Here is a 23070-nt window from a genome sequence, read left to right on the forward strand (position 1 = left end):
ACTTCCTAGGGAAGACCCTCATGTGTTGTGGGATCAACCATTAGTGAGGGCTTAACGAAATGGCAACCCATTCCAGTATTCTTGCCTGGAGAATTCCACGGACAAAGGAGCCTGGTGGGCTACAGTCCATGGGGTCGCAAGGAGTCGAACACGACTGGGCGACTAACACACAATGCTTCTTAGGCCTTTTCTGGATGTGTGTCTTGCTGGCTGTGTGTGTCTGCTCTTTTGATGTCCCCTTATACATGGCTGCTTCTATGTGTCTTAATTCCCTAAGAGTCTCACATTGATTTTTCCTCTGGGCCTCACATAGTCTGTTGTATTCCTCTCTTTTCTAATCTCTTGCCACAGGCATCTGGGTCTTGTAGTTTCCCTGCAGCTTTTACTGTTCTTCCTGTTTCCTTGGGCTTGTCCTCATGTTAGCTTTGAGCTGTGTTGGTCTTTTGCTGTGAGAGCTCTCAGTTAGGTGACACTGAGACCAGTTCCTCAGGCAGCCCTGCAGATTGCTCTACTCCCTCTGGTTCAAGGGAAGGAACTGGGAATTGGGCTCCCATTTCTTCCAGGTCAGGACTGGGAATGGCTTGGCAAGGGAGAATTTAAAAAACCAGGAAATTCCTGCTGTTCTGAATGTGGTTTCTTGATTGGATATGTGCTTGGTTTTTGTAGACCCTTGTTTCCATAGTGCCTGTGAAGTTCATGTAGCCGGTATGAACTTGCTTTTTAAATGTTTCTGTGGCCAAACGAGGGCCTGGAGCCTCTTGGTCTGCTGTACTGCTCACATTGCTTCTCCAGATAATATTCGTTTTTGCTCAGTTAATATATCAGTGATTTAACTCAAAGGACTAAAAGCATTTAAAGTTAGATTTACTCAACTATCAATACTTTGGGAAATGCACTATGAAGTTGTCAGTTTTTTACACTGAAATTTCTCATACTGAAATCTTCATTCTGTTGATTTAGCTGCAACATTTCTTTTTATTCAAGAAAAGGGAATTGTTCTTAGAAGTGGTATGAATTTCTGTCTGATTTGGGGGACAAACATCATGGAATGGACATAAGTCAGGACTATTCTTTCACTGCTGTTGGATGCTATGATTTAGGGCTTACATTTTTGTGTGTGATGGAAGATGAAGAGAATTTAGGGCAGTCCAAACTAATTTGTGGCTCCAGTAAATCAAGGTGCAGGCAGAACTGGGTGCTGACTTCATACTGTCTTGGAGGAAGGGGAATGTGGAAATAACCATAGAAGTCTCTGGTTGTGTGATTCAGATTCAGCTGGTGTTCTGAACTCAGAATCTGTTAATGGATTTAATGGATCTAAAGCAGACTTTCTTGTAAAATAGATTCCGTAGTTCTTTTGTGGAGGGTTTGCTAAAGTCTTCCTCAGTATGCATCTTGTCAGTGTTGAGAGATAGGGAAACATCATGTGGTTAGAGAATGATCATTTAAAATTAAAAATAAGTTCTCTTCTAATGAAAAAAAATAGCCTTTTTATTGTAAAATAAACAGGTAGACATGTAAAACAAGCAAGTAATTAAGTAAAATGTTGTCTGGTGAAATGCCTGTGACCATCTCTGAAGTCAGTCGTAGAGCTTCGCCCTCTCCCCAAGAGTTCCCATCACATCCCATTCCTCCCTTTTTCCTTCAAAAAGCAGCCGCTAGTGACTTTAGTAAGTTTAATCTTTCCTGATTAAAAAAAGCCTCCGATGTCTTTTAAATTTCTTTTAGTATATAGGTCCTCTATCCTTTTGTTTTCCTTCAAGATTATTTGTTAAAACTCTGGGGCTTGTTCACCCACAGTCTCCTTCACTCAGAGCTGTGCCCTGCACATGTTTGTCCTTCCTGTAATTCCTGTAAGCTGTAGCTGTGTCCAGAAGTTTGATCAGAATTTGCTGTCTTTGGCAAGGTTAGAAGCTATGCTGTGATAGGATCTCATTGCAGCCATGTTGAATGAAGCATATATTTTTATTTATGAGGGAAGATTTGTTATAGGATTCCTTAAGACAGCAGGAATTTCTATACAGGCATACCTTGGAGATATTGCAAGTTTGGTTCTAGGCCACCACAATAAAGCAAATATCATAATAAAGCAAGTTGCGTGAATATTTTGGTTTCACATATAAAAGTTATATTTATACTAGACTGTAGTCTATTAGTATGCAATAGCATTATGTCTAAAGGAAAAAGTTATATAACTTAATTTAAAAACACTTTATTCCTAAAAAGTGCTAACCATTATCTGAGCCTTCAAGTGAGTCCTAATTTTTTTGCTGGTGGAGGGTCTTATCTCAGTGTTGCTGGATGCCGACTGATCAGGGCAGTGGTGGTTGGAGAGTTGGGTGACTCCGGTAGATTCTTAAAACAAGACAGTGAGGTTTGTTGCATTGATTGACTCTTCTTTCAGGAATTACTTTTCTGTAGCATGCAATGCTGTTTGACAGTATTTTCAGTTCAGTTCAGTTCAGTCGCTCAGTCGTGTCCGACTCTTTGTGACCGCGTGCAGAGGAACCAGAGATCAAATTGCCAACATCTGCTGGATCATCGAAAAAGCAGGAGAGTTCCAGAAAAACATCTATTTCTGCTTTATTGACTATGCCAAAGCCTTTGACTGTGTGGATCACAATAAACTGTGGAAATTTCTGAAAGAGATGGAAATACCAGACCACCTGACCTGCCTCTTGAGAAATCTGTATGCAGGTCAGGAAGCAACAGTTAGAACTGGACATGGAATAACAGACAGGTTCCAAATAGGAAGAGGAGTACGTCAAGGCTATATATTGTCACCCTGCTTATTTAACTTATATGCAGAGTACATCATGGGAAACATTGGGCTGGAGAAAGAAGCTGGAATCAAGATTGCCAGGAGAAATATCATCAATAACCTCAGATATGCAGATGACAGTGTTTTACCCACAGTCAAATTTCTTTCAAAATTAGAGTCCGTTTTCTCAAACCCTGCTGCTCCTGTATCAACTGAGCTTATGGAATATTCTAAATGCTTTGTTGTCATGTCAACAGTCTTCACAGCATCTTCACCAGGAGTAGAGTCTATTTTAGGAAAACACTTTATTTGCTTATCCATAAGAAGGAACTCTTCATCTGTTCAAGTTTCACCATGAGATTGAAGCAATTCAGTCACATTTGTCAGGCTACCCTTCTGCTATTTTGCTCCTTCTACCACATCTGTAGTTACTTCCTCCACCAAAGTTTTGAACCCCTCAAAGTAGTCTGCCAGGGCTGGAATCCACTTCTTCAAAACTCCTGTTACTGTATGAGTAATGTGTGTTCTTAATGGCTTCTAGAAGGATGGATCCTTTCCAGAAGACTTTCAGTTGACTGTGATCAGATCCATCAGAGGAGTTACTGTCAATGGCAGTATTGGCTTATGAAATGTGTTTCTTAAATAATGAGACTTGAAAGTGGATATGATTGCTTGACCCATAGGCTGCAGAGTGCATGTTGTGTGCAGGCTTGGAGACATGAATCCCATTGTCCATCACCCCCAGAGCTCTCAGGTGACCAGGTTCATTTTTGATGAGCAGTCGTATTTTGAAAGGAACCTTTTTTTCAACAGAGGGCTTAAAACATTAGGTAAATCATGTTGTAAACAGATTGGCTGTCATCCTGGCTGGCAGATTTAGCATCCTTCTTAGGGGCCTAGGATTTCAGATGGCGTATAAATACTAGCTTCACCTTAGTCACCAGCTGCATTGCCTGCTAATGAGAGAGTCAACCTGCCATTTGAAGCTAGTGACTTTTCCTCTCTGTAGCTGTGAAAGACCTACCTTCTTCCAGTAGAGGCCTGATTCATCTGCACTGAAAATCTATTGTTTAATGTAGCATCTTCATTAATGATCTGAGCTGGATCTTCTGAATAACCTATGATGGCTTCTCCAACAGCACTTACTGCTTCTCCTTGCACTTGTATGTCATGGAGACAGTTTCTTTCCTTCCACCTCACGGAGCAGCCTCCACTAACTTCACATTTATCTTCTGCAGCGTGCTCACCTGTCAGCCTTCACAGAATTGAAGCGAGTGAGGATCTTACTCTGGATTATGTTTGGCTGAAGGATTTGGTTTGGTCTTTTATCCAGACCTCTAACACTTGCTCTGTATCAGCAGTAAGGCTGTTTTACTTCCTTATCATTCCCGTGTTCTCTGGAGCAGCACTTTCAATTTCCTTCAAGAGCTTTACTTCTGCATTCACAACATGGCTGGCTGTTTGGTGCAGGAGGCCAGCTTTTGGGCTGTCTTGGCTCTCTTCACTGAGCTTAATCATGTCGAGCTTTTGATTTAAAGTGAGAGAAGTGTGACTCTTCCTTTTACTTGAATGTTTCATGGCCATTGCAGGCTTTCTCATCAACCTAATTCTAATCCTGTTGTGTCTCAGGAATTAGACCGGACTGAGGAGGGGCATGGGGAAGCAGTCAGAACACATCCAGCATTTACCAGTTAAGCCTGGTGTCTTACATGGCTATGGTTCATGGCACCCCAAAATAATTGTAATAATAATATCAAAGGTCACAGAAACAAACATAATAGCGATGAGAAAATTGAAATGTTTCAAGAATTATCAAAATGTAACACAGAGACATGAAGTAAGCAGATGCTGTTGGAAAAATGGTGCTGATAGACTTACCTGCCACAAACCTTCCATTTATTTAAAAAATAAATATAGTATCTGCAAAAGCTCAGTACAGCATCATACCATAAAACGAGATATGCCTGTGTTATGCCTAAAAGGGTGTTGGATTTAGCCCATTTTATACTCCGTTCTTTGTCCAGCTCGGTATGACTTGTGATAACTGAGCCGTAATTTCTACTTTCTGGGGAGGATGAGTTGAAATGGATGATACCTTGGAACATTTCCTGTTCCCAAACCCCACGTTAGTTCATCAGGCAGTTCCTCATCCATGGGCGTGTTGTTGAGCCCAAGGTGTTTCCATGAGCAGGAGCCTTGCCATTGTCCTCTCTGCTGCAGGTGTGTGGGGTCACTGTCAAAGGCAGTGGCTTTTCTGTTTAGCCACATTTTTACCTGCCTTTTGAGAAGCATGGAGAATTTTGCTTTTGCTCTGTCTTGCTGAACACTATTAAATTCAGAGGGAAAAGGCAAATAAAATGGTATTGTCCTTGGAACCGTTAGAATTTGTAAAGGAGACGTGATGAATGATGGAGCACGGGACACAGCAGACGGTTGAAAGGTTGTCAGTAGCGGCCGCTCAGGGCTGGGGTCCGGGTGCCGGGAAGCACTAGGTCACTGGGTTTCTGAGGCTGTGGAACCAGATCTGGATAGATCCAGCAGCCTGCCCACCCTCCCCATCCCTGAAGCTGTGGGAAGAGGCTGAGTGAGACACTCTTCTAGGCCTGTGGTGCTAAGTCAGGGCTCGGAGGCCGCTGTCATCTGTGTGAAGTGATGTCCTTGTGACATGTCATGCTTGGCCCTGTGGTTTGTACTGTGAGGACAGCGTGGGGCGTGGGGACAGAACTTCAGGCCCTGCGGAGCCACCTGCCATCCAGCCTTCCACAGGAAGAATTGCTTCTTCATGTCGACCCGGAGTGGACTCCCGGACACAATGGACAACCCCCTGTGGACCCTCCAGCCAAGACCGCAGACTCTGGGCTCTTGTTGCTACTTGTGTGCCGAAATCACAGAGCGAGTGTCTTTCCCTTTTTTGTGTTTAGAATTAGAAGATTATCTTTCAAATAAGCTACAGCGTAATTCAGTGATTTATAGTTGGATTCTTTGTTCATATTTTAATTTTCAAAGATTGATATATGTTAGGCTTTTTGAAGAGAGATGTAAAGTATATATAATGAAAGACTGAAATAGCTCCCTTTTTATACATAAGCAAAATGGAGGTTTCTTAAAATAGAAAATCAGCAACTTGCTTTTGAGTAACACACTGGCATGTTACGTGTTTTAAACTATTTTGTGGGTTCAGTATTGAAATAAATAGCTTTTAGCTGAAATGTGAAGGCTGTCTTATTTACTCCGTGAGTTTTTTTAATTTTCTAATTTTTAAGAACAGGGATTTTAAGGCTAGGTGAGCTACTTCCATACAATAATTATAGAGTTTTTCAAAATTTTTACATCTTTTACAATGATACATGAACAGTTCCATTCTTCTTTGCTAATACATCTGTATTAATAAATATTCTAACTTTTTAAACATTTCCACCACTAGATCAATGCTCAACTACGCAGAATTTACTTTTATTTTTCTTAGAGTAATCAGAATTGGAAGAGGCTGTCACGTTTTCCCCGATGATTATATGTAGAATCTGATTATCCATTAACAGTATCCAGACAGGATTGTCTCCACAGGCTGAGAAAACAGGCCGAGGGAGGGTAGTGTGAACCATGAGCCCACCCTCTGCAGGCGTGGCCCTGGAGCCTCTGTGACCCAACCTGCAGTGGACTGCTGGCTAAAGACGGAGCAGGCTGCCCCACGGGAATGGTTAGAGTCTCTGTCTGGGTCTCTGGGAAGGTTCTAGGGCCAAACTCATTGGAGTCTAGATCTTACTATTCATATGTGGTCCAGGGACCATCAGCAACAGTACTGTCTGGGAGCTGGTTAGAAATGCAGGGTCTCAGGCCTCCCAGACTTGCTGGTCTAAAACCTGTGTCCCACTAGGCTCCTCAGGGTGCACAAGCACCTTCAGTTTCAGGGAGCTCAGGTCCAGGCCATTGGTTTCCCAGATGGCTGAGCATCACAGTCATCTGTGGAGCTTGTTAAAACCATAGGATCCTGACCCAGTTTCCTGACAGACTGACGACTAGATTTGGGGTTACCTGGCCAGATGTGTAACTGCTGGTCTGAAGTGGGTCACCCCTGGCTTGTGGGGGCCTTTTAGAGGGAGGGGATGTCACCTGCCGAGTATGTTGAGAGGGCCTATGTCTAGCCTTCTGTGAGTATCCTTGTCTCTGGGCCTCCATCCCTTAGTGGACGTGGCACTCCTGAAGAGGCCTGCAGACCACTGGCCCAGGGTGCCAGCCTGTCTGCGGCTCCAGCTGATGGAGACGCACGTCTCAGGCGGTCCCGCTGCCCAGCCTCCATCCCGTCTCTTCCAGTTCCCATGGAAACAGATTGCAGGGAAACTGGGCACGGTACTGTCTTTACTCTGTTCTGGGATCTGAGGTCTCTGTGTTACCATGGGAACCGGGAGGGAACCGGATGGTAGTGGAGCAGCTAGACTGCTTTCCAGTCTCAGTGGCACCCCCATCCTCACACCCAACCCTCTTCTGCCCAGTGTACCTCTGAGCTCAGGATGCAAGCTGCTGAGTGTGGCTGGGACTCGCCCTGGAGACAGTGTGTGTTGCAGGGAAAAAGTGGGGCTCCTAGAGCACCCTTGAAGGTGCCAGTCACTGCCTTTTCCCCCAGGCCGCCATTTCTGGGTGTTGGTTTAAGTTATTAAGATGTCACCCTTTTTTATTGTTTCTTTTATGATTTTGTTGAATGTAATAACATTTTTATTCAAAGGAGGTGAAGATATGAATCATTTTAATAGGAGTGATTCTCTGATGTAGGGATTACCTACGGCTTGTGGGTGAGCCTGGCTCATGTGTTGGGAAGGACAAGGGCCTTGTGGGGTGAACAGCAGGGCCGGGGGTGGGGGTGCCAAGTCAGGTGGACATTTGGCCTGTGGTAAGGAAAAAGAAGTGTACCTGATGGTGACCCATTTAAGTAATTGTTTGAAGATGAGAATATTAAATTCCAGTCTAGGAGACCCTGGATTGGAACTGAGTGACGTTCAGTGAACCCCACCCACTCACAGCCCAGTCGACTTAGCACACCACCCTCATTGCACCCAAGCATCTAACAACCAGGCAGTGTTGTCTGTGCCCTTCTTTCCTACTCCCCATTCCTGCCTTGGCTGTGTTTTGAGGGCCTCCTGGGTGTTCTGAGGGTACGTGCATGCCATCATTTATTTTCTCAGCACTGCTGCCTTATGGTTACATTAACGTCCCCCTTAATAGATGAGGAAACTGAGGCTCAGAGAGGTTGTGTGGCCTGTCCGGGTGGAGTGGTGGATGTTTAGCAGAATGCTTATTCTGAGCCCCATCTGTTTGACCCCAGAGCCATGCTTGCTCCTCTGAACACGGCACCTCCATGCGTGAGTGGCTGTGTCAAAGCCAAAGCCGGGTTTGAGCCCCACCTTCGTTCTCTGTCGTGGCCTCTGACCCCGATCCAAATGAATAGGCAGCTCCTTGCTCTTTGACATTAGTCTTGCATATTTACTTACAGTTATTTTTGTATTTCCAATGTGTTTATCAGTATATTCAATTTTTCAGTCAAAACAGACAAAATTTAGTTTTAATGATTTCATGCTTCCTCTTGGGATATTTGGGGGAACACCAGCCTAGAAGCTGTTTGGGTAAAAAGCAGTAGAGCTTGCCCTCCTGTGAGGAATGTGATCACACCGCCTCCTTCTCACTGCCAGAGCACGCGGAGTGGGTGGGGGGATGACGATGCTGCTGTGACCCTCCTGTCCCCTGAGGAGGGCTCCCATCTGGAGGAAGAGGCTCTGGAGAAAAAGGGAATAGAAAAGGGCTGGTTTTAGAGGGGAAGAAGACCCTTTTTTCAGTGTGGAGAAGGTTGCCTGTCAGGCTGTCCAGTGCAGGGGGAGGCCCTCAGTGCTGGGGCCGCCAGACCCTGGCCTGCTGTGGTGGGTGGTGGGAGCAGGGGCAGTGACGCCAGGCTCCAGACTCGGTGCTTACAGTTTCCTCCTGCTGCCAGAGCCCTGTAGTTTTCTTGGTTGGATTCCTAGAGTTCTCTCGTCCAGATCTGACTGTGGCCGCATAAGACAGGCAGCCTCACTCAGTGCCGTGAGCACCAAAGCAGGCTGAGTGCACTGTTGAGGACGCAGTGGTTTCTGTAGTGTGGTGCGTGCTCTGAAGCCGTGGAAACTCAGCAACAGTAGGCACACCGGCCCAGCCGCTGCAGGGCAGCACCGCCCATTCCTGGGTGGTGGGAAGGTTGGTCCTGTGTTACAGGAGGTCTGTCTCCTCTGCTGGGGACGCTTGATGGGATTCACTGTACCTGCAGTGGTGCTTCCCTCATGGATAACACTCGTTTGCTTCTGGTGTGATGAGCACACACGCTGGCCTTTGTTACCGAGACAGGGGAAACTGGGTCTGATGAGCCCTGTTTGCTTGGCCAGAGGCCTCTAGGTGCACGGCAATGGGTTGTGTAGTCCCATTAGTCGACCACGCAGCCTTTCCCCTGAATTCTCTGACCCTTCAGCAGCTGTTCTTCAAGACAGGTGCACTGTTCCATCCAGCCTTCCAGGGAGCCAGGAAACTCTCTCACTGTTTCCATAATGGCTGACTCTGCCTTTTAAAGGCAAGTTTCCTCTTTGTCATTGAAAAAAAAAATTTCTTTGGCTGTCCGGGTCTTAGTTGTGGCATGTGGGATCTTCGTTCTTTGTTGTGGCATGCGAGATCTTTTAGTTGCAGCCTGTGGGATCTGGTTCCCTGACCAGGGATCGAACCTGGGCCCCCTGCGTTGGGAGCATGGAGTCTAAGGCACTGGGAAGTCCTGTACTGTTTCTTTAGCATTGACTGGTGGTGTGTTTTATACGTGGCTTCTTATTAAATGAGCAGCATTTCTCTGAGGGTGGTGCCATCTACTTGACAGATGAGGAAGCTGAGGCTCAGGGTTAAGTAACGGCAGAGCTGCAGGAGCCCTAGACCGGGGTAAATCCCGGGCTGTCTGCCTTAGAGCCTGGCCTTTTGCCCTCTGGCCTGTCTGTGTGGACAGCTCTCCTTCCAGTGTGTTTTGAGTGGAGGAGGGTTGGTCCTGCCTGTGCTCCAGATGTCCAGACTGACCCTCCACAGGGAGCACCCTCTTGGTGTGCATATCTCATGGCCAGAGCCTCCTTGGGTCCTAGGCTCTTGGCGCTTTGTGCAGCTGAGGCAAGGCAGAGGGTGACAAGTGGGTGACTGACCGAAGCCCCAATGTGATCAGTGCAGTAGAACCAGCATTTATTGGGTACCTGCTGTATGCTAGTCCACATAGTCAGTGTTGTAACTGCAAAGATTAGCAAGAAAGTTTCCATCAGGAATACCTCCACAGAGATAGGTGCAAGTGCCATGGGGACAGAATCTGGCTTTCTTTTGCTCACTGCTGTCTCCCCTGCACCTAAAACAGTGCCATGCAAGTCAGGACCCTACAAGTTACTGAATGAGAAGATGCAGCCTGTGAGGTGTTCTGTAGGCCAGAGTGTGAGGAGGTCATGGGGGAGGCACAGGCGTGCAGGTGTTGGCCCAGTGGCTGTGACGGGTGACAGGGCTGTGGGAGTGCATGTGGGGAGTGGGCTCCGTGGCCCATTGTTCTCTTCTGCTCCCAGCCACCTTCCCTTGCTTCTCATACTCGTTACTCCTGCGGGGCCCCCTTTTCATGGCCTACCATGCCCATTGTAAGCTGATTTTATCTGTGGAAAAGTGGGGTGAGGGAGAGTGCTAGCTGAGGAGCTGCCCCCTCACTCCAGGCTGGGAGAGGTGACTTTGGCTGGCATCTACTCTTGAGGTGACCTGACACACTCAGCCTAGATCAGGGGCCCTTCGGTCAGAATATGTGCGCCCAAGAACTCTGGCTCTGCACCAAGGCCTTGGCCCTTCTGCACCTTCCCCTTTGGGCATGTTGGTGTCATGGGCATGGCCTGAGCTGGGCCTGGGACAGTGGGGATTGTCTCAGGATCCCTTGAGCCCACAGGCGGGAAGTTCATGTGTACACTGTGCCCCTCCTCAATCTCTTCCTTTGGCTGGTTTGTGTCTGTGGGAGAACCTGGAGCTCAAGTCGAGACTGACACCCAGTTCTGGTCTGGCTTTGTCCTCATCCCGCCTCCCCTGAGTGTGTGCTCTCCTCCTGGGCTTCCTTGTCCTCCTCCCTGAAATGAAGGGAAGACAGAAACACTATGGGCACCTCCCCCATCCCCCCCACCCCTGCTCTAAGATGATATGAGCAGGTGGTGATATCTGTGCTGACTTATTAGGGACAGTTTTCCTGCTTAAGTATGTGGAAAGTGTTCTCCAGCTTGGTTTGTGTAGAGCTCAGATTGTAGGTCCTTTCAGTTCAGTCGCTCAGCCATGTCTGACTCTTTGTGACCTCATGAACTGCAGCACGCCAGGCCCCCCTGTCCATCACCAACTGCTGGAGTCTACCCAAACCCATGTCCATTGAGTCGGTGATGCCATCCAACCATCTCATCCTCTGTTGTCCCCTTCTCCTGCCCTCAATCTTTCCCAGCATCAGGGTCTTTTCCAATGAGTCAGGTCTTCGCATCAGGTGGCCAAAGTATTGGAGTTTCAGTTTCAACATCAGTCCTTCCAATGAACACCCACTGATCTCCTTTAGGATGGACTGGTTGGATCGCCATGCAGTCGAAGGGACTCTCAAGAGTCTTCTCCAATACCATAGTTCAAAAGCATCAATTCTTTGGTGCTCAGCTTTCCTTGTAGTCCATGCATGACCAATTGGAAACACCATAGCCTAGACTAGACGGACCTTTGTTGGCAAAGTAATGTCTCTGGTTTTTAATATGCTGTCTAGGTTGGTCATAACTTTTCTTCCAAGGAGTAAGCGTCTTTTAATTTCATGGCTGCAGTCACCATCTGCAGTGATTTTGGAGTCCAAAAAAATAAAGTCAGCCACAGTTTCCACTGTTTCCCCATCTATTTGCCATGAAGTGATGGGACCAGATGCTATGATCGTTTTCTGAATGTTGAGCTTTAAGCCAGCTTTTTCACTCTCTTCCTTCACTTTCATTAAGAGGCTCTTTAGTTCTTCTTCACTTTCTGCCATAAGGGTAGTATCATCTGCATATCTGATGTTATTGACATTTCTCCTGGCAACCTTGATTCCAGCTTGTGCTTCCTCCAGCCCAGCGTTTCTGATGATGTACTATGCATATAAATTAATAAGCAAGGTAACAATGTACAGCCTTGACGTACTCCGTTTCCTATTTGGAACCAGTCTGTTGTTCCATGTCCAGTTCTAACTGTTGCTTCCTGACCTGCATACAGATTTCTCAAGAGGCAGGTCAGGTGATCTGGTATTCCCATCTCTTTCAGAATTTTCCACAGTTTCTTGTGATCCACACAGTCAAAGGCTTTGGCATAGTCAGTAAAGCAGAAATAGATGTTTTTTTGGAACTCTCTTGCTTTTTCGATGATCCAGCGGATGTTGGCAATTAGGTCTCTGGTTCCTCTGCCTTTTCTAAAACCAGCTTGAACACCTGAAAGTTCATGGTTCATGTATTGTTGAAGCCTGGCTTGGAGAATTTTGAGCATTACTAGCGTGTGAGATGAGTGCAGTTGTGCAGTAGTTTGAGCATTCTTTGGCATTGTCTTTCTATGGGATTGGAATGAAAACTGACCTTTTCCAGTCCTGCGGCCACTGCTGAGTTTTCCAAATTTGCTGACATATTGAGTGCAGCACTTTCACAGTATCATCTTTCAGGATTTGAAATAGCTCCACTGGAATTCCATCACCTCCACTAGCTTTGTTCATAGTGATGCTTCGTAAGGCCCACCTGACTTTACATTCCAGGATGTCTAGCTCTAGGTGAGTGTGAGTGATCACACCGTCTTGATTATCTGGGTCGTGAAGATCTTTTTTGTACAGTTCTTCTGTGTATTCTTGCCACCTCTTCTTAATATCTTCTGCTTCTGTTAGGTCCATACCGTTTCTGTCCTTTATCAAGCCCATCTTTACATGAAATGTTCCCCTGGTATCTCTAATTTTCTTGAAGAGATCTTTAGTCTTTCCCATTCTATTGTTTTCCTCTATTTCTTTGCATTGCACTGAGGAAGGCTTTCTTATCTCTTCTTGCTATTCTTTGGAACTTTGCATTCAAATGGGTATATCTTTCCTTTTCTCCTTTGCTTTTCACTTCTCTTCTTTTCACAGCTATTTGTAAGACCTCCTTAGACAGCCATTTTGCTTTTTTGCATTTCTTTTTCTTGGGGATGGTCTTGATTCCTGTCTCCTATATAATATAACGAACCTCTGTCCATAGTTCAGCAGGCACTCTGTGTCTATCAGATCTAGTCCCTTTAATCTATTTCTCACCTCCACTGTATAGTCATAAGGGATTTGCTTTAGGTCATACCTGAATGGTCTAGTGGTTTTCCCCACTTTCTTCAATTTAAGTCTGAATTTGGCAATAAGGAGGTCCTTTAGGTTTTATCAAGTGTTTGGATTTGCTGAGGTAACATTTTAAAGGATGGTCTAATGGAATTGTCTCCTTCCCTGTTTGCATCTTGTGTGCATATTTGAAGCATGTTTTACCTCTGACTACCTGGAGCCCATCGAGCTGTCCAGAGGTCAATGGCTTTGAGGTTGTATTATAACAGCTGCAGATTGTTGTACACTCAAATTCCAGAGATGAAGAACAGTGAGAAAGACCTGTACTGTCGTGCAGACAGCCCTTTGTCTCAGACTTGGTTTCTATGCAGATTTTCTGGGCCCATTTGCTGTGTCCTTTTTGTGCATATCTGTCCTGTCTCCCTTGACCAGAGACATGGCCGCAACTCTTTGCAACTGTACAGGCCATGGAATTCTCCAGGCCAGAATACTGGAGTGGGTAGCCTTTCCCTTCTCCAGGGCATCTTCCCAACCCAGGGATCGAACCCAGGTCTCCCGCATTGCAGGCAGATTCTTTATCAGCCGACCCACGAGGGAAGCCCAACCAGTTGGTAGTTGAGGTTTTCTCCTGCTGGTAAGCAGTGTGGCGCACTGCTACAGTGCTTTGATTTGTCGAGGGTGGGACCATCCCTTCACCCCTCGGTGCTCCTTACTCTGAGGGTCAAGCAGTGTGGGGCCTCAGGCGGGGCCTCTTCGACCCAGAGCCTGGGGCTGGTCTGTCTGGCCGTCACCCAGGTAACCGGCACGCCAAAGAGGCCAGCAGTCCATGGTGTGTGGAAAGCAGAAACGAAACTGAGGTGCTGATCCCTGATGCACTGCACTTGCACTCATGTTGCTAGGTTTTTAGAAAAGGAGGTTTGGCTTCTCTGTTGACTTTGGCCTCTGTGCCCAGTGTGTGACCTTGTGTTGCCTAAACCTTGTGTCTCTGCAATTGAGCTTTCATGGTAGGGTTTGTCTGTGGAATGCAGTTCTTTTCTCTCCCCAGTGATTCTAGGGACACTGTGTTTCGTATGAATTTTTGTAAACAAGTGGTAAACATATTCTGCAGCTTACTTAGGTTTTGTGGGTGTTCACGTTTTAAAAAATGTCTCTTCCTGTGGGAGTGTTTTTCCATCTCGCGTGCTCTATTTCCTTAGTAACTGTTGCTCTGTTATGGGAGCGACTTAACCATATATTTCAAGTGCAGTGTTGAATTTGATTTATTTCCTGGTTAGTCCTGCCCATGTTCTTGGTATAAACAGCACATGTGTGTGTGAGTGTGTCTATGACAGGATGATGGTAGTGTGCTTGTATAGAGGGGGCTCTTGAATGAGTCCATGTTACTCTGTGACCTTGCATCCTAGGTAAGTTGCCTCTTTCTTTCTTTATGCTTCCTCGTCCCTCCAGGTTTTCCTGACTTGAGTGTTACCAGGGTGTTGGAGATGACCTGAGACTCAGAAGTAGTGTGGGAAAAACAGTGGTTGGAAGGGTCAGAGACCAGGTGCTGATCCCAACTCCTGAGCACTCATTTCAGGGCAGAGTCTGTGACCTCTGTGGGCTTAGAGTCATCCCCGTGGTTTGAGAAAGTTCAGAGCAGTGAGCTCCATGGGCCTGTGTGGGGGCTTTGCTGTGTGGTGACCGTGGGATGGTCACACAGGCCCTGCCCCTTCAGAGATCAGAGCCAGAGGAGACCAGCCTCTCAGCCCGGATGCCGTCTGTCAGCTCTGCTCGGGGCAGCAGGCTGGTTTGTAGGGTCAGCCGAGGCTCTCTACTCCTCCTCCCGGCACCAGGAGCCTTGATCCACTCACCCGTCCAGTAGACCAGCGGCCTCAGCCCACTCCTCCATCGTCCAATAGGTTCATCCTACTGATGCCTGCCAGGCAGCGCCTTAGGTGCCCAAGGGAAACATCCCTGTGGGGCTTGCTGCCCCAGGAGAGATGGCTGAGCTCTCAGCACCCTGCAGGCAGCCACAGCTCTTCTAGGGCCCCGAGCCAGATCACCTGGCTCTGTCTGCTTTCAGCCCCAGGGGTGGACGAGGGGCCACCTCTGAGACCAGAAGGTAAGTAGGGCTTGTAATGGTGGGAGGCAGGCAGGACTGAGATGTGTTCGGCTTCTGCAGCTTTTTCCTGATTTTTGACTGGTTCCTGAATTGTGAAAACGGACATGTGGCGCCTCTGCTGACTCCGGGTCCCAGTCACCCCCGCCTTGTTTGTCAGCCCAGTGGAGACCCACCCTTCTTTCTGTGTGTTTTTAGAAAGGGCATCTTTTCTGTGTTGTTAGTGGTTAGGAAGAAAACTGTTATGGCACTTAACAGTTTCATTTTCACTTGAAAATGCTTATAAGGAGACTTCAAATGTATGTAGGAATATGCTTGTCATCAGTCAGTCAAGACAGTTGAAATAAATGCTCTCTCTTCAGCCTGTGTTGGGAGTCACACATGTCATTCCCTAAACATCCAGGCCAAGACCATCTATGCCCAAGACCTCAGGGAGTTGTTACACACCTGTCTCCATCTCTCCTTTTTGAAGAAGCAAAGTTAAGCATTAGTGACTGTGACAGACAGGAAGAGAACAGAAAGGAAGAGTGTGTTGTTTCTTCTGTTTCAGTCCACACCAGCCTCAGTCTTTGCCATAGCCGAAAAAAACTTCGTTGTTTTTTTTTTCAATTGAGGTAGCTTGCCTTTTGCAACAAAACAAGATAATTAAACAAAACTCCTCAATAAAACAGCGAAAGCCTTACTGCACTTGTGTTTCTCTTTGAGATCAAGGAAAGAAGAAATACAGTCTGGTATTCCTGTGTTTTGAAAGCATCCTAGACTGGAGTAAAGGTTATCAGGGTTGTGGGGCAGGTGGACTTTTCTGTTTATCTGGCAGTTCTGTTCCCTGAGGTGGATGGCTCCAGGGCACATGGCACTTTAGACGCTGGTGTTGGCCTGCGGGATGCTGATAACTGTGGGTATTGATCATTCGATATGGAATGTTTAAATTCAGAGAAAGAACATTTTCTCACATTTTTCAAGCACTTCAGACCCACCAATTACATAAATGATTTTGAATTAAATTTTTTACCTATTCATTAAATTTGAGGACTCCTACTGGGCTGCACTTCATTAACTGAGATTATTACTGCAAGTACATGAGGGCAATGCAGTTGAATTTCTTGTGTAATATAATTAAGGTGCTTCATTAATACATAAGGGCTTCCTTCCGGTCCGTCTGTACGAGTGATGTTTTACTTTGTTACCTTATGTTTATAGCAGGAGGGTTTTAACAGAGGGCTTCTTTCTGTTACGTGCTGTTTTCTTAAATTTTTTTCTTTTCTCTAGTTTGAAAAAGAGGAATAAAGTGATATTTTCTAAAAATTGACTATAAATTGATTAGCATGAAGTGATAATAATGGAAAAAAAGGTTCGTTTTCTCCAATACCAGAGATTCATATTTGGGATTCTGTTTTAAAAGTCTGGTCCTTTGGGCTTCTTGTTGTTGATGTTGCTTCTTATATAGTTTAACAGCATTAAAATAGCTGATAAGTACTTATAAAGTACTTTTATTATCATGTTCTATGTAATATATATGAAACCGTTTATAGGTTAAATTTGCTTTTCCTTCATATTCTTGCAATAAATTTACCACTGGCCTTCAAGTGTCCCCCCCCACTTCAAGGGTCACTTTTTGAAGCAGCTCAGCCCCCGTCCCTCCTGGTGTGCCGGCAGCAGTGGGTGTGGACCTCAGATCCTCCAAGACCTTGGGAACCTGCTGAGGAAATGGGTTTCTCCTCCAGGTGTCTGTGTTGGATGCATGTGACCTTTGTCACCGTTCTTGGAGCTGCTCGGAGCCTCTGGCGGCGTCTTGTTCCGGGGACAGGACACCCTCATCCGGCCCCTCACAGCAGCAGGAGAGGTTGCCCCACCGTCCCCGCAGTGTGGTTTCAGGCATGGCTCTGGGGGTGTCTTCGTTTTCTTTCTTGGCTTCTGTGGTCTACTGAATTCAGGCTTTACAGATCATCAGGAAAGTGATCTCTTTCTTTTTAATTTCAGCAAGGGGAGAGGCAAAGCACAGAGAGCTGCAGATCAGACCTTCCTGAGCCTCCCTGCCTGGAGCAGCAGAGACCTCTGGAGAATGCTGGCTGCCAGGCCCTCCCTCTGAGGTGGGAAGGCTGGTGTCCATGGGACAGCTTCCTGGCTCCTGGGTCCACCATGGCCTCCATCCTTTGACTGGACAGCTGACGTGACCAGTGCTCCCAGCGTGTGTACTGCTGGACTGGGTGCTGTGTCAGGTACCACCTGCTCTCGGGCTGGGAGCCAGGCTGGTCAGCATCAGATGCTTCCAGAAGCCAGACAGCAGCAGATGGCCTCAAGCAAACTGAGATGGAGGTGACCTGAGGCCTCCTGGATGCTCCTGGGGACAGGACAGCTGAGGAGCTGGAGCCAGGCCTGCTGGGGAGCAGTATGCAGGAAGCTGGCTCTCAGGCCACGAATGCTTTCACAGGTGAGACTCCTCCATTCTGAACTGAGCATGTTATTTCACTCTTAGTAGGTAATGAGACACTGAGCAGTTCTAGGAGCTGAATGTGTGTCTGCATTTAGGAGCTGAAGCCCTACAGAGTCTGGGGGCTCAGGCTGCCACGGGAAATGATTTTGGCAAATCTATGGTGTTTTATCCTTTTCTGTAGCGAGGAATTTGAAACAGCATCAGACATTTTATGATTCTGCTTTGTTGAGTCGTAGGGCACACCGTGTCCCACGAGCCACTGCCCCTGAAAAAAATCCATCTCTTGCAGTGCATATGTCAGGGGGTCTGTCTGCCCAGAGCTGGGGGACTCGGAGGGAGCAGTCATAGCTGATGAGTATGTTCTCCCTCTGAGCCTCACCCGCATGCAGGCGGTGTGGGTGGCAACACTGAGTGCTGACCCGCTCCTGTAAGGACTTGTGGGCATGCCCCTCTCTGGTCTGCATCCCTTGAAGGGAACCGCTGTGTCTGGATGGTTCACAGAGCCAGGGCATGATCAGGGGCTTTTGAGTTGGGTCTTGGTTCTTTGTCTGAATCACTTAACATCCCAAGAAGCCACTAATTCTTATGGGCCTTTGACTCCTCGTTTATAAAATGGGGAACTTGAAGCTGAAGAACGTCATGGAATCCAGGGAAAACAGTTTTACATAAAAGAGGTTTTTTCCTATTAAGGGAGGGATGGTGGGAAGATTACAAGAAGTGACTGTGTTTCTTACTCTGAGAGCCCCACGAGTCTGTCAGTTTCCCGGTTGTGTATAGCAGGCAGGTTGGGGTGTCAGGTGCCTGGAGAGAGCTTGAGGCTCGGCCCCCGTTGCCCGCCCTGCTCATGGACACTCACCAGGGCCAGCCCTGCTCTCTTTGCTTGTTTGACAGCCACCAAGGCCATGTGCAGCTCTCACAGGAGAACCACGACTGGGGCAGCCAAGCATGTGAAACACAGGAGCCCCCTCCTGGGGGCCCAGCTTGGGGAGGGTCCCTGGATGATCAGGGCCCAGGAAGATGAGTGTGGTGGCTGCTTCAGAGATGCATGTGGAGCTCAACTCTCCAGAACCCTCCTCAGCCGCCAAGCTTGGCCCGGAAACCCATCCTCCAGTTGATCACTGGGTAGTCAGAAGCACAGGTGATCACCTGGACTTGGGACTTGTGTCTGAAGGGGCAGTGTTGCGGGTCCAGGCCACTCCAGGCAGACAAGGTCAGAACCAACAAGCTATTGTTCTGGTTCCAGGACTTGCTGCTCTAGCATGAATTCATGCTTTCATATGAACATCTGTTTCCAGAAGCTCATGGCTTGGCAGTGGAAGTTGCCCAGTAGCTAAATCCTAAAGCTTGAATTAAAAGATTTTTATCTCTAGTGACTTACACAATTTTAACCATCTCAGTGTGTTTCCCAGTTTCTGGCATTGCAGGGATTTTTTTTTTCTAATTAAAAAGAAACCTATGAAATATTTTAAAGTCTTTTTGATTTTTAAGTGAAAAACACCATTTTTGGAATGCCAAATTTAGGTACTTTTTTGTGAACAGGAGTCATAAAAGTTCTCATTTATGTAAGTATTCCTAACTCTTTGCAGACACTTTTATAGCTCCCTTGTCAGTGCTGCTTATAATACATTTAATATATATAGTGAATGAAGGAAACACTGAATATTTGTCATGACTGGAAGACTCTTGAATAACTTGAGTTTCTATTTAGTGATCCCAAAGCATGTCAATGAATGAATAGCATCAGCCAGGTAGGGACTCTAATGGCTGTGTCTCCGGGCTTTCTTGTCAAGCACTTGGGGAAAAGTGATTAAAAAAACATGCTTCTCAAATTTGCAGATGACAGGAGACTAAAGGGAATTGCTGACCCTGGTGGCAGAATTGAAATTTAGAAATATAGCAATATTAAAATATGATGAGGAAGTCTCTGGTAGTTCCAGGGGTTAGGACACCATGCTGTCACTGCCAAGGGCCTGGGTTCAATCACTGGTTGGAGAAATAATCTCTCACAAGCCTTGTGGCATGGCAAAAAAAAATAAATAAATAAACAGAGTGAACCAGTCCCAGAATAACACATGGTTAAGTAACTATGATATATCATTGTGATGAAATTCCCTGTAGCTACTACAAAGGATGTTTTAGTGTTTCACGTTCTGGAGAAATGCTTATATTTTTAAGTGAAAAAAGTAGGTCATAAAGCAATAGGAAGAAGGTGATCCTTTTATTTTTATACTCAAAGAACAAAGACAGTATAGGTGGATGTGCACCAAAATGTTACTAGTGGCTACCTCCGAGTGATAGCAATACATAATGAGGTTTCATTTCTTGGATTTACTTATCCATATCTTACAATTTTTCTTTTTTTAAGTAAAAATGAAAATATCAAGATAATGAACCCAAAATAACTGTTCCTTTGTGATAAAAAGGAATAATTATTTGTATGTGTCTAGTATAGTTTAATTTTACTGCTTTATAATATTAAAAGAGTGCATCTGAGAACATATACTAAACCCCTGGCCATTTGTTTTGATACCAGAGGTCAATGAGGGGGTATGTTACTATTTCTTTCCTACTTAGTTGTGTGATCTTGGGTGAGTTACCTAACTTCTCTGGGCCTCAGTTTCTCTGTGAAGTCACGAATTAATATAATGGTCACCTGTGTGATTTGACAACTCTGTATCACTGGGTCCCAACGTTCCGTAGTTGTCTTTTGTTGGAGGGTGTCTTTGTAGAAACCTCAGAGTTGTGTCTTTGTAGGACCTGGAGTGTAAACAACAGACTTCAGACTGGTCCTCATAGGTTTCATCTCTACAAGAAAGGCATGGGAAGTCTGTGGCCATAAGATGGGTTTTTCATGTTGCATATAGGTCCCAGGATGAAGGGAGAGTGGCAGGGCCTGGGAGGAGGACAGGGACCATCTTGGTGAAAGAGACTGGCCAGCTTCAGAGCTACGTGCAGGCTATGTGCCAGGGTTTTTGTTGGTAGAGCAAAAAACTCTTCTGTTTTCTGTGTCTACACACAGCACTCACAGTGCTGGCCACCAGCCATGTGAGTGTTTCCTGCACCAGGCAACTGCGACACAGCTTGATGTCCTGCAGCTTTGTCGGTTTTGACCCTTTCTGCCTGAAGTGGCCCAGACCCCGAGGCACTGCCCTCTTCAGACACAAGTCCCAAGTCCAGGTGGTCACCTGTGCTTCTGACCAACCGGCTGATCAATTGGAGGTTCTTGTGATCTCTCCTGAGATTTGGTAGACTTGCTGGAGTGGCTCACAGAACTCAGGAAAGCAGCTGAGTAATAGTGTTACTGGTCAAGAAAAGCCAAGGCACAGTGGTGTAAGGAAAGGGTGTGGAGCCTGACATCCTCTCAGGCACCACCTTCCCCAGACCTCCCATGATCACCAGCCTGGAAGCCCTCTGACTCTGTACTCTGGGGTGTTATGGAGGTCTCATCATCCCAGCAGGAGTGGTGAGCTCACTGGCCATTTGGATGGGCTCAGTCTCAGCCCTTCTTCTCCAACAAAGGCCTGAGAGTGGGGCTGAAAGTGCCAGCCTTCTGATCCTGTGGGCAGTTCCCCTGGCAACCAGTCCTATCCTTAGGGGCTTTCCAAAGTCACCTCATTAACCAGGGCCTTGGCATGAACAACAAAAGACACCTTCATGGCTCTTACCGTTTAGGAAATTCTGAAGGTTTTAGGAGCCCTGAGTTGGAAAACTGTGACTGAGACCAAATATATATTTCTTATGATAAATCTCAATGTCATGGTCCCAGCCCCTACCCCCATGGTTAGTGTGGCCTGGGAAATGACTTTTACTTCCTCTTTTAAGTATATTTTACTAAAAAGCCAGAGATTTCAAATTTTGTTATTTCTTGATCAGTATGCTGTAGGGCCAAGACACGCTTTGGAAACTGGAATCCTTTCTTGAACATTTCAGATGCGTGATTTTGCACTGTGAACTTGACCCTTCTTGTCAGAGGTGCATGCTGTGTCTCAAGCAGCTTTGCTGTCACTTTACATCTGTGCCATTTGCTGTGCTCCTAATGCTATGTCTAGAGGTCTGAGGGCATGGGGTGCAGTGACCTGTGACCTCAGATCTGGACTCAGCCTTGGAACCCTCTCTGGCCTGGACTGCTCACCTCGAGCGTCCACTGTGCCAGGTGTGGAGATGTTCACAGTGTGAGTCAGCTGTCAGAGCATGGTCCACAGGAACTATTACTCTATAAAACTTTCTTCCCCCAAACTATGTTTTGTTATTTTAAATTTGCATTTAGATTTTTAAAAAGTAATTATACAAATTCAGGCCTGGAGAAGGGCATGACAACCCACTCTAGTATTCTTGCCTGGGAATCCCATGGACAGAGGAGCCTGGCGGGCTACAGTCCCTTGGGTTGCAAAGAGTTGAACTTGACTGTAGCGACTGAGCCTGCATGCGTACAAATTCAGGAACTATTTTAATGTGCATTTTAATTGTAATATTTTAGAAATGCATGCAAAGAATGGAAATCATTAATATGTGGGTTATAAAAGTAATGAAAGAAAAATATAGTTTTGAGAGAAGCCTGGTGAAGACATACTTTTGTTTGATATAAAAGTAGCTGTGACATGGCAGCCTCATTCATGAGGGACAGACGTGCCAACCCTGATGCAGAGGGGCCCCTGCGGAGATCATATGGACATTATAACTGTGGCTCCCAGTCTGTTTGTTTTTTTGTGATTGTTATCTGTTACCTATTTAGCTTTGGAAAAGTTTTAAAGTTCACATCTGCTCTGGTCAAATCCAGAAGTTACTTCCATGATCCCCAGTCTGTTTTTTTGAGGTGCTGATAATGATTATAATATCAGATATGTTGTTAGCTTCCATTTGGTTGTACACGTGCCACGAGTCAGACACTGTATTGAGCACTGCATGTACGGCATTTGTTGAGTCTTCACAGCAGGTATTTTATATGTGAAAAAACTGAGCCTGAAGACCGTGCAGCGCAGCTGGTTGACGGCAGAGCTGGAGTTTGTGACCAGACCGGTAGCCTTGGTGAGAATGTGCGATCTGAGAATGGAGGCCGTGAGCTCACAAGAGGGTATCACCACTTCTCTGAAGACAGTGCTGGCATGATAACTCAGTCTCAGCCACAAGTCTTGTTCTCCATCTCATACATCAGTACCACAGGCATGGAGGTTATGTCGAGTGAGAGGGTGTCGGTATGCAGGTGTGTGGGTGTCTCACTGGGGACCTGTTGGCCTTGGCCCACCTGGTAGGGTGAGTGTGAGGACCCTGTGCTCTTGGACCCTGTCCCGCTGACACCTCTGTCCTCTGCAGTGGACGGTTCGCTTAGTGTGAGAGACAGCTCCTCCCTTATTAATCCTTTCCCCTGGACGGAGTGAAGTTTTGTGATGATCCTTATATAGCTTTCAGGACACCAATTTTCTATTTCTTTATGGCAGCTGGTAAAGTTGTGTCTG

At 46.3% G+C, this 23070-nt stretch overlaps 1 protein-coding gene across 1 annotated transcript in view; it reads left to right on the forward strand.

Moving 5' to 3' along the window:
- LDLRAD4 (low density lipoprotein receptor class A domain containing 4) overlaps positions 1 to 23070 on the forward strand; it is a 160890-nt gene that overhangs the window by 84142 nt on the left and 53678 nt on the right. The window contains 1 exon segment of the mRNA XM_018039377.1: positions 17164 to 17614. Coding sequence (XP_017894866.1) covers positions 17575 to 17614 — 40 coding nt within the window. The 5' untranslated portion in view covers positions 17164 to 17574.

Source organism: Capra hircus, chromosome 24, assembly GCF_001704415.2.
Source record: "Capra hircus breed San Clemente chromosome 24, ASM170441v1, whole genome shotgun sequence".
NCBI lineage: Eukaryota > Metazoa > Chordata > Mammalia > Artiodactyla > Bovidae > Capra > Capra hircus.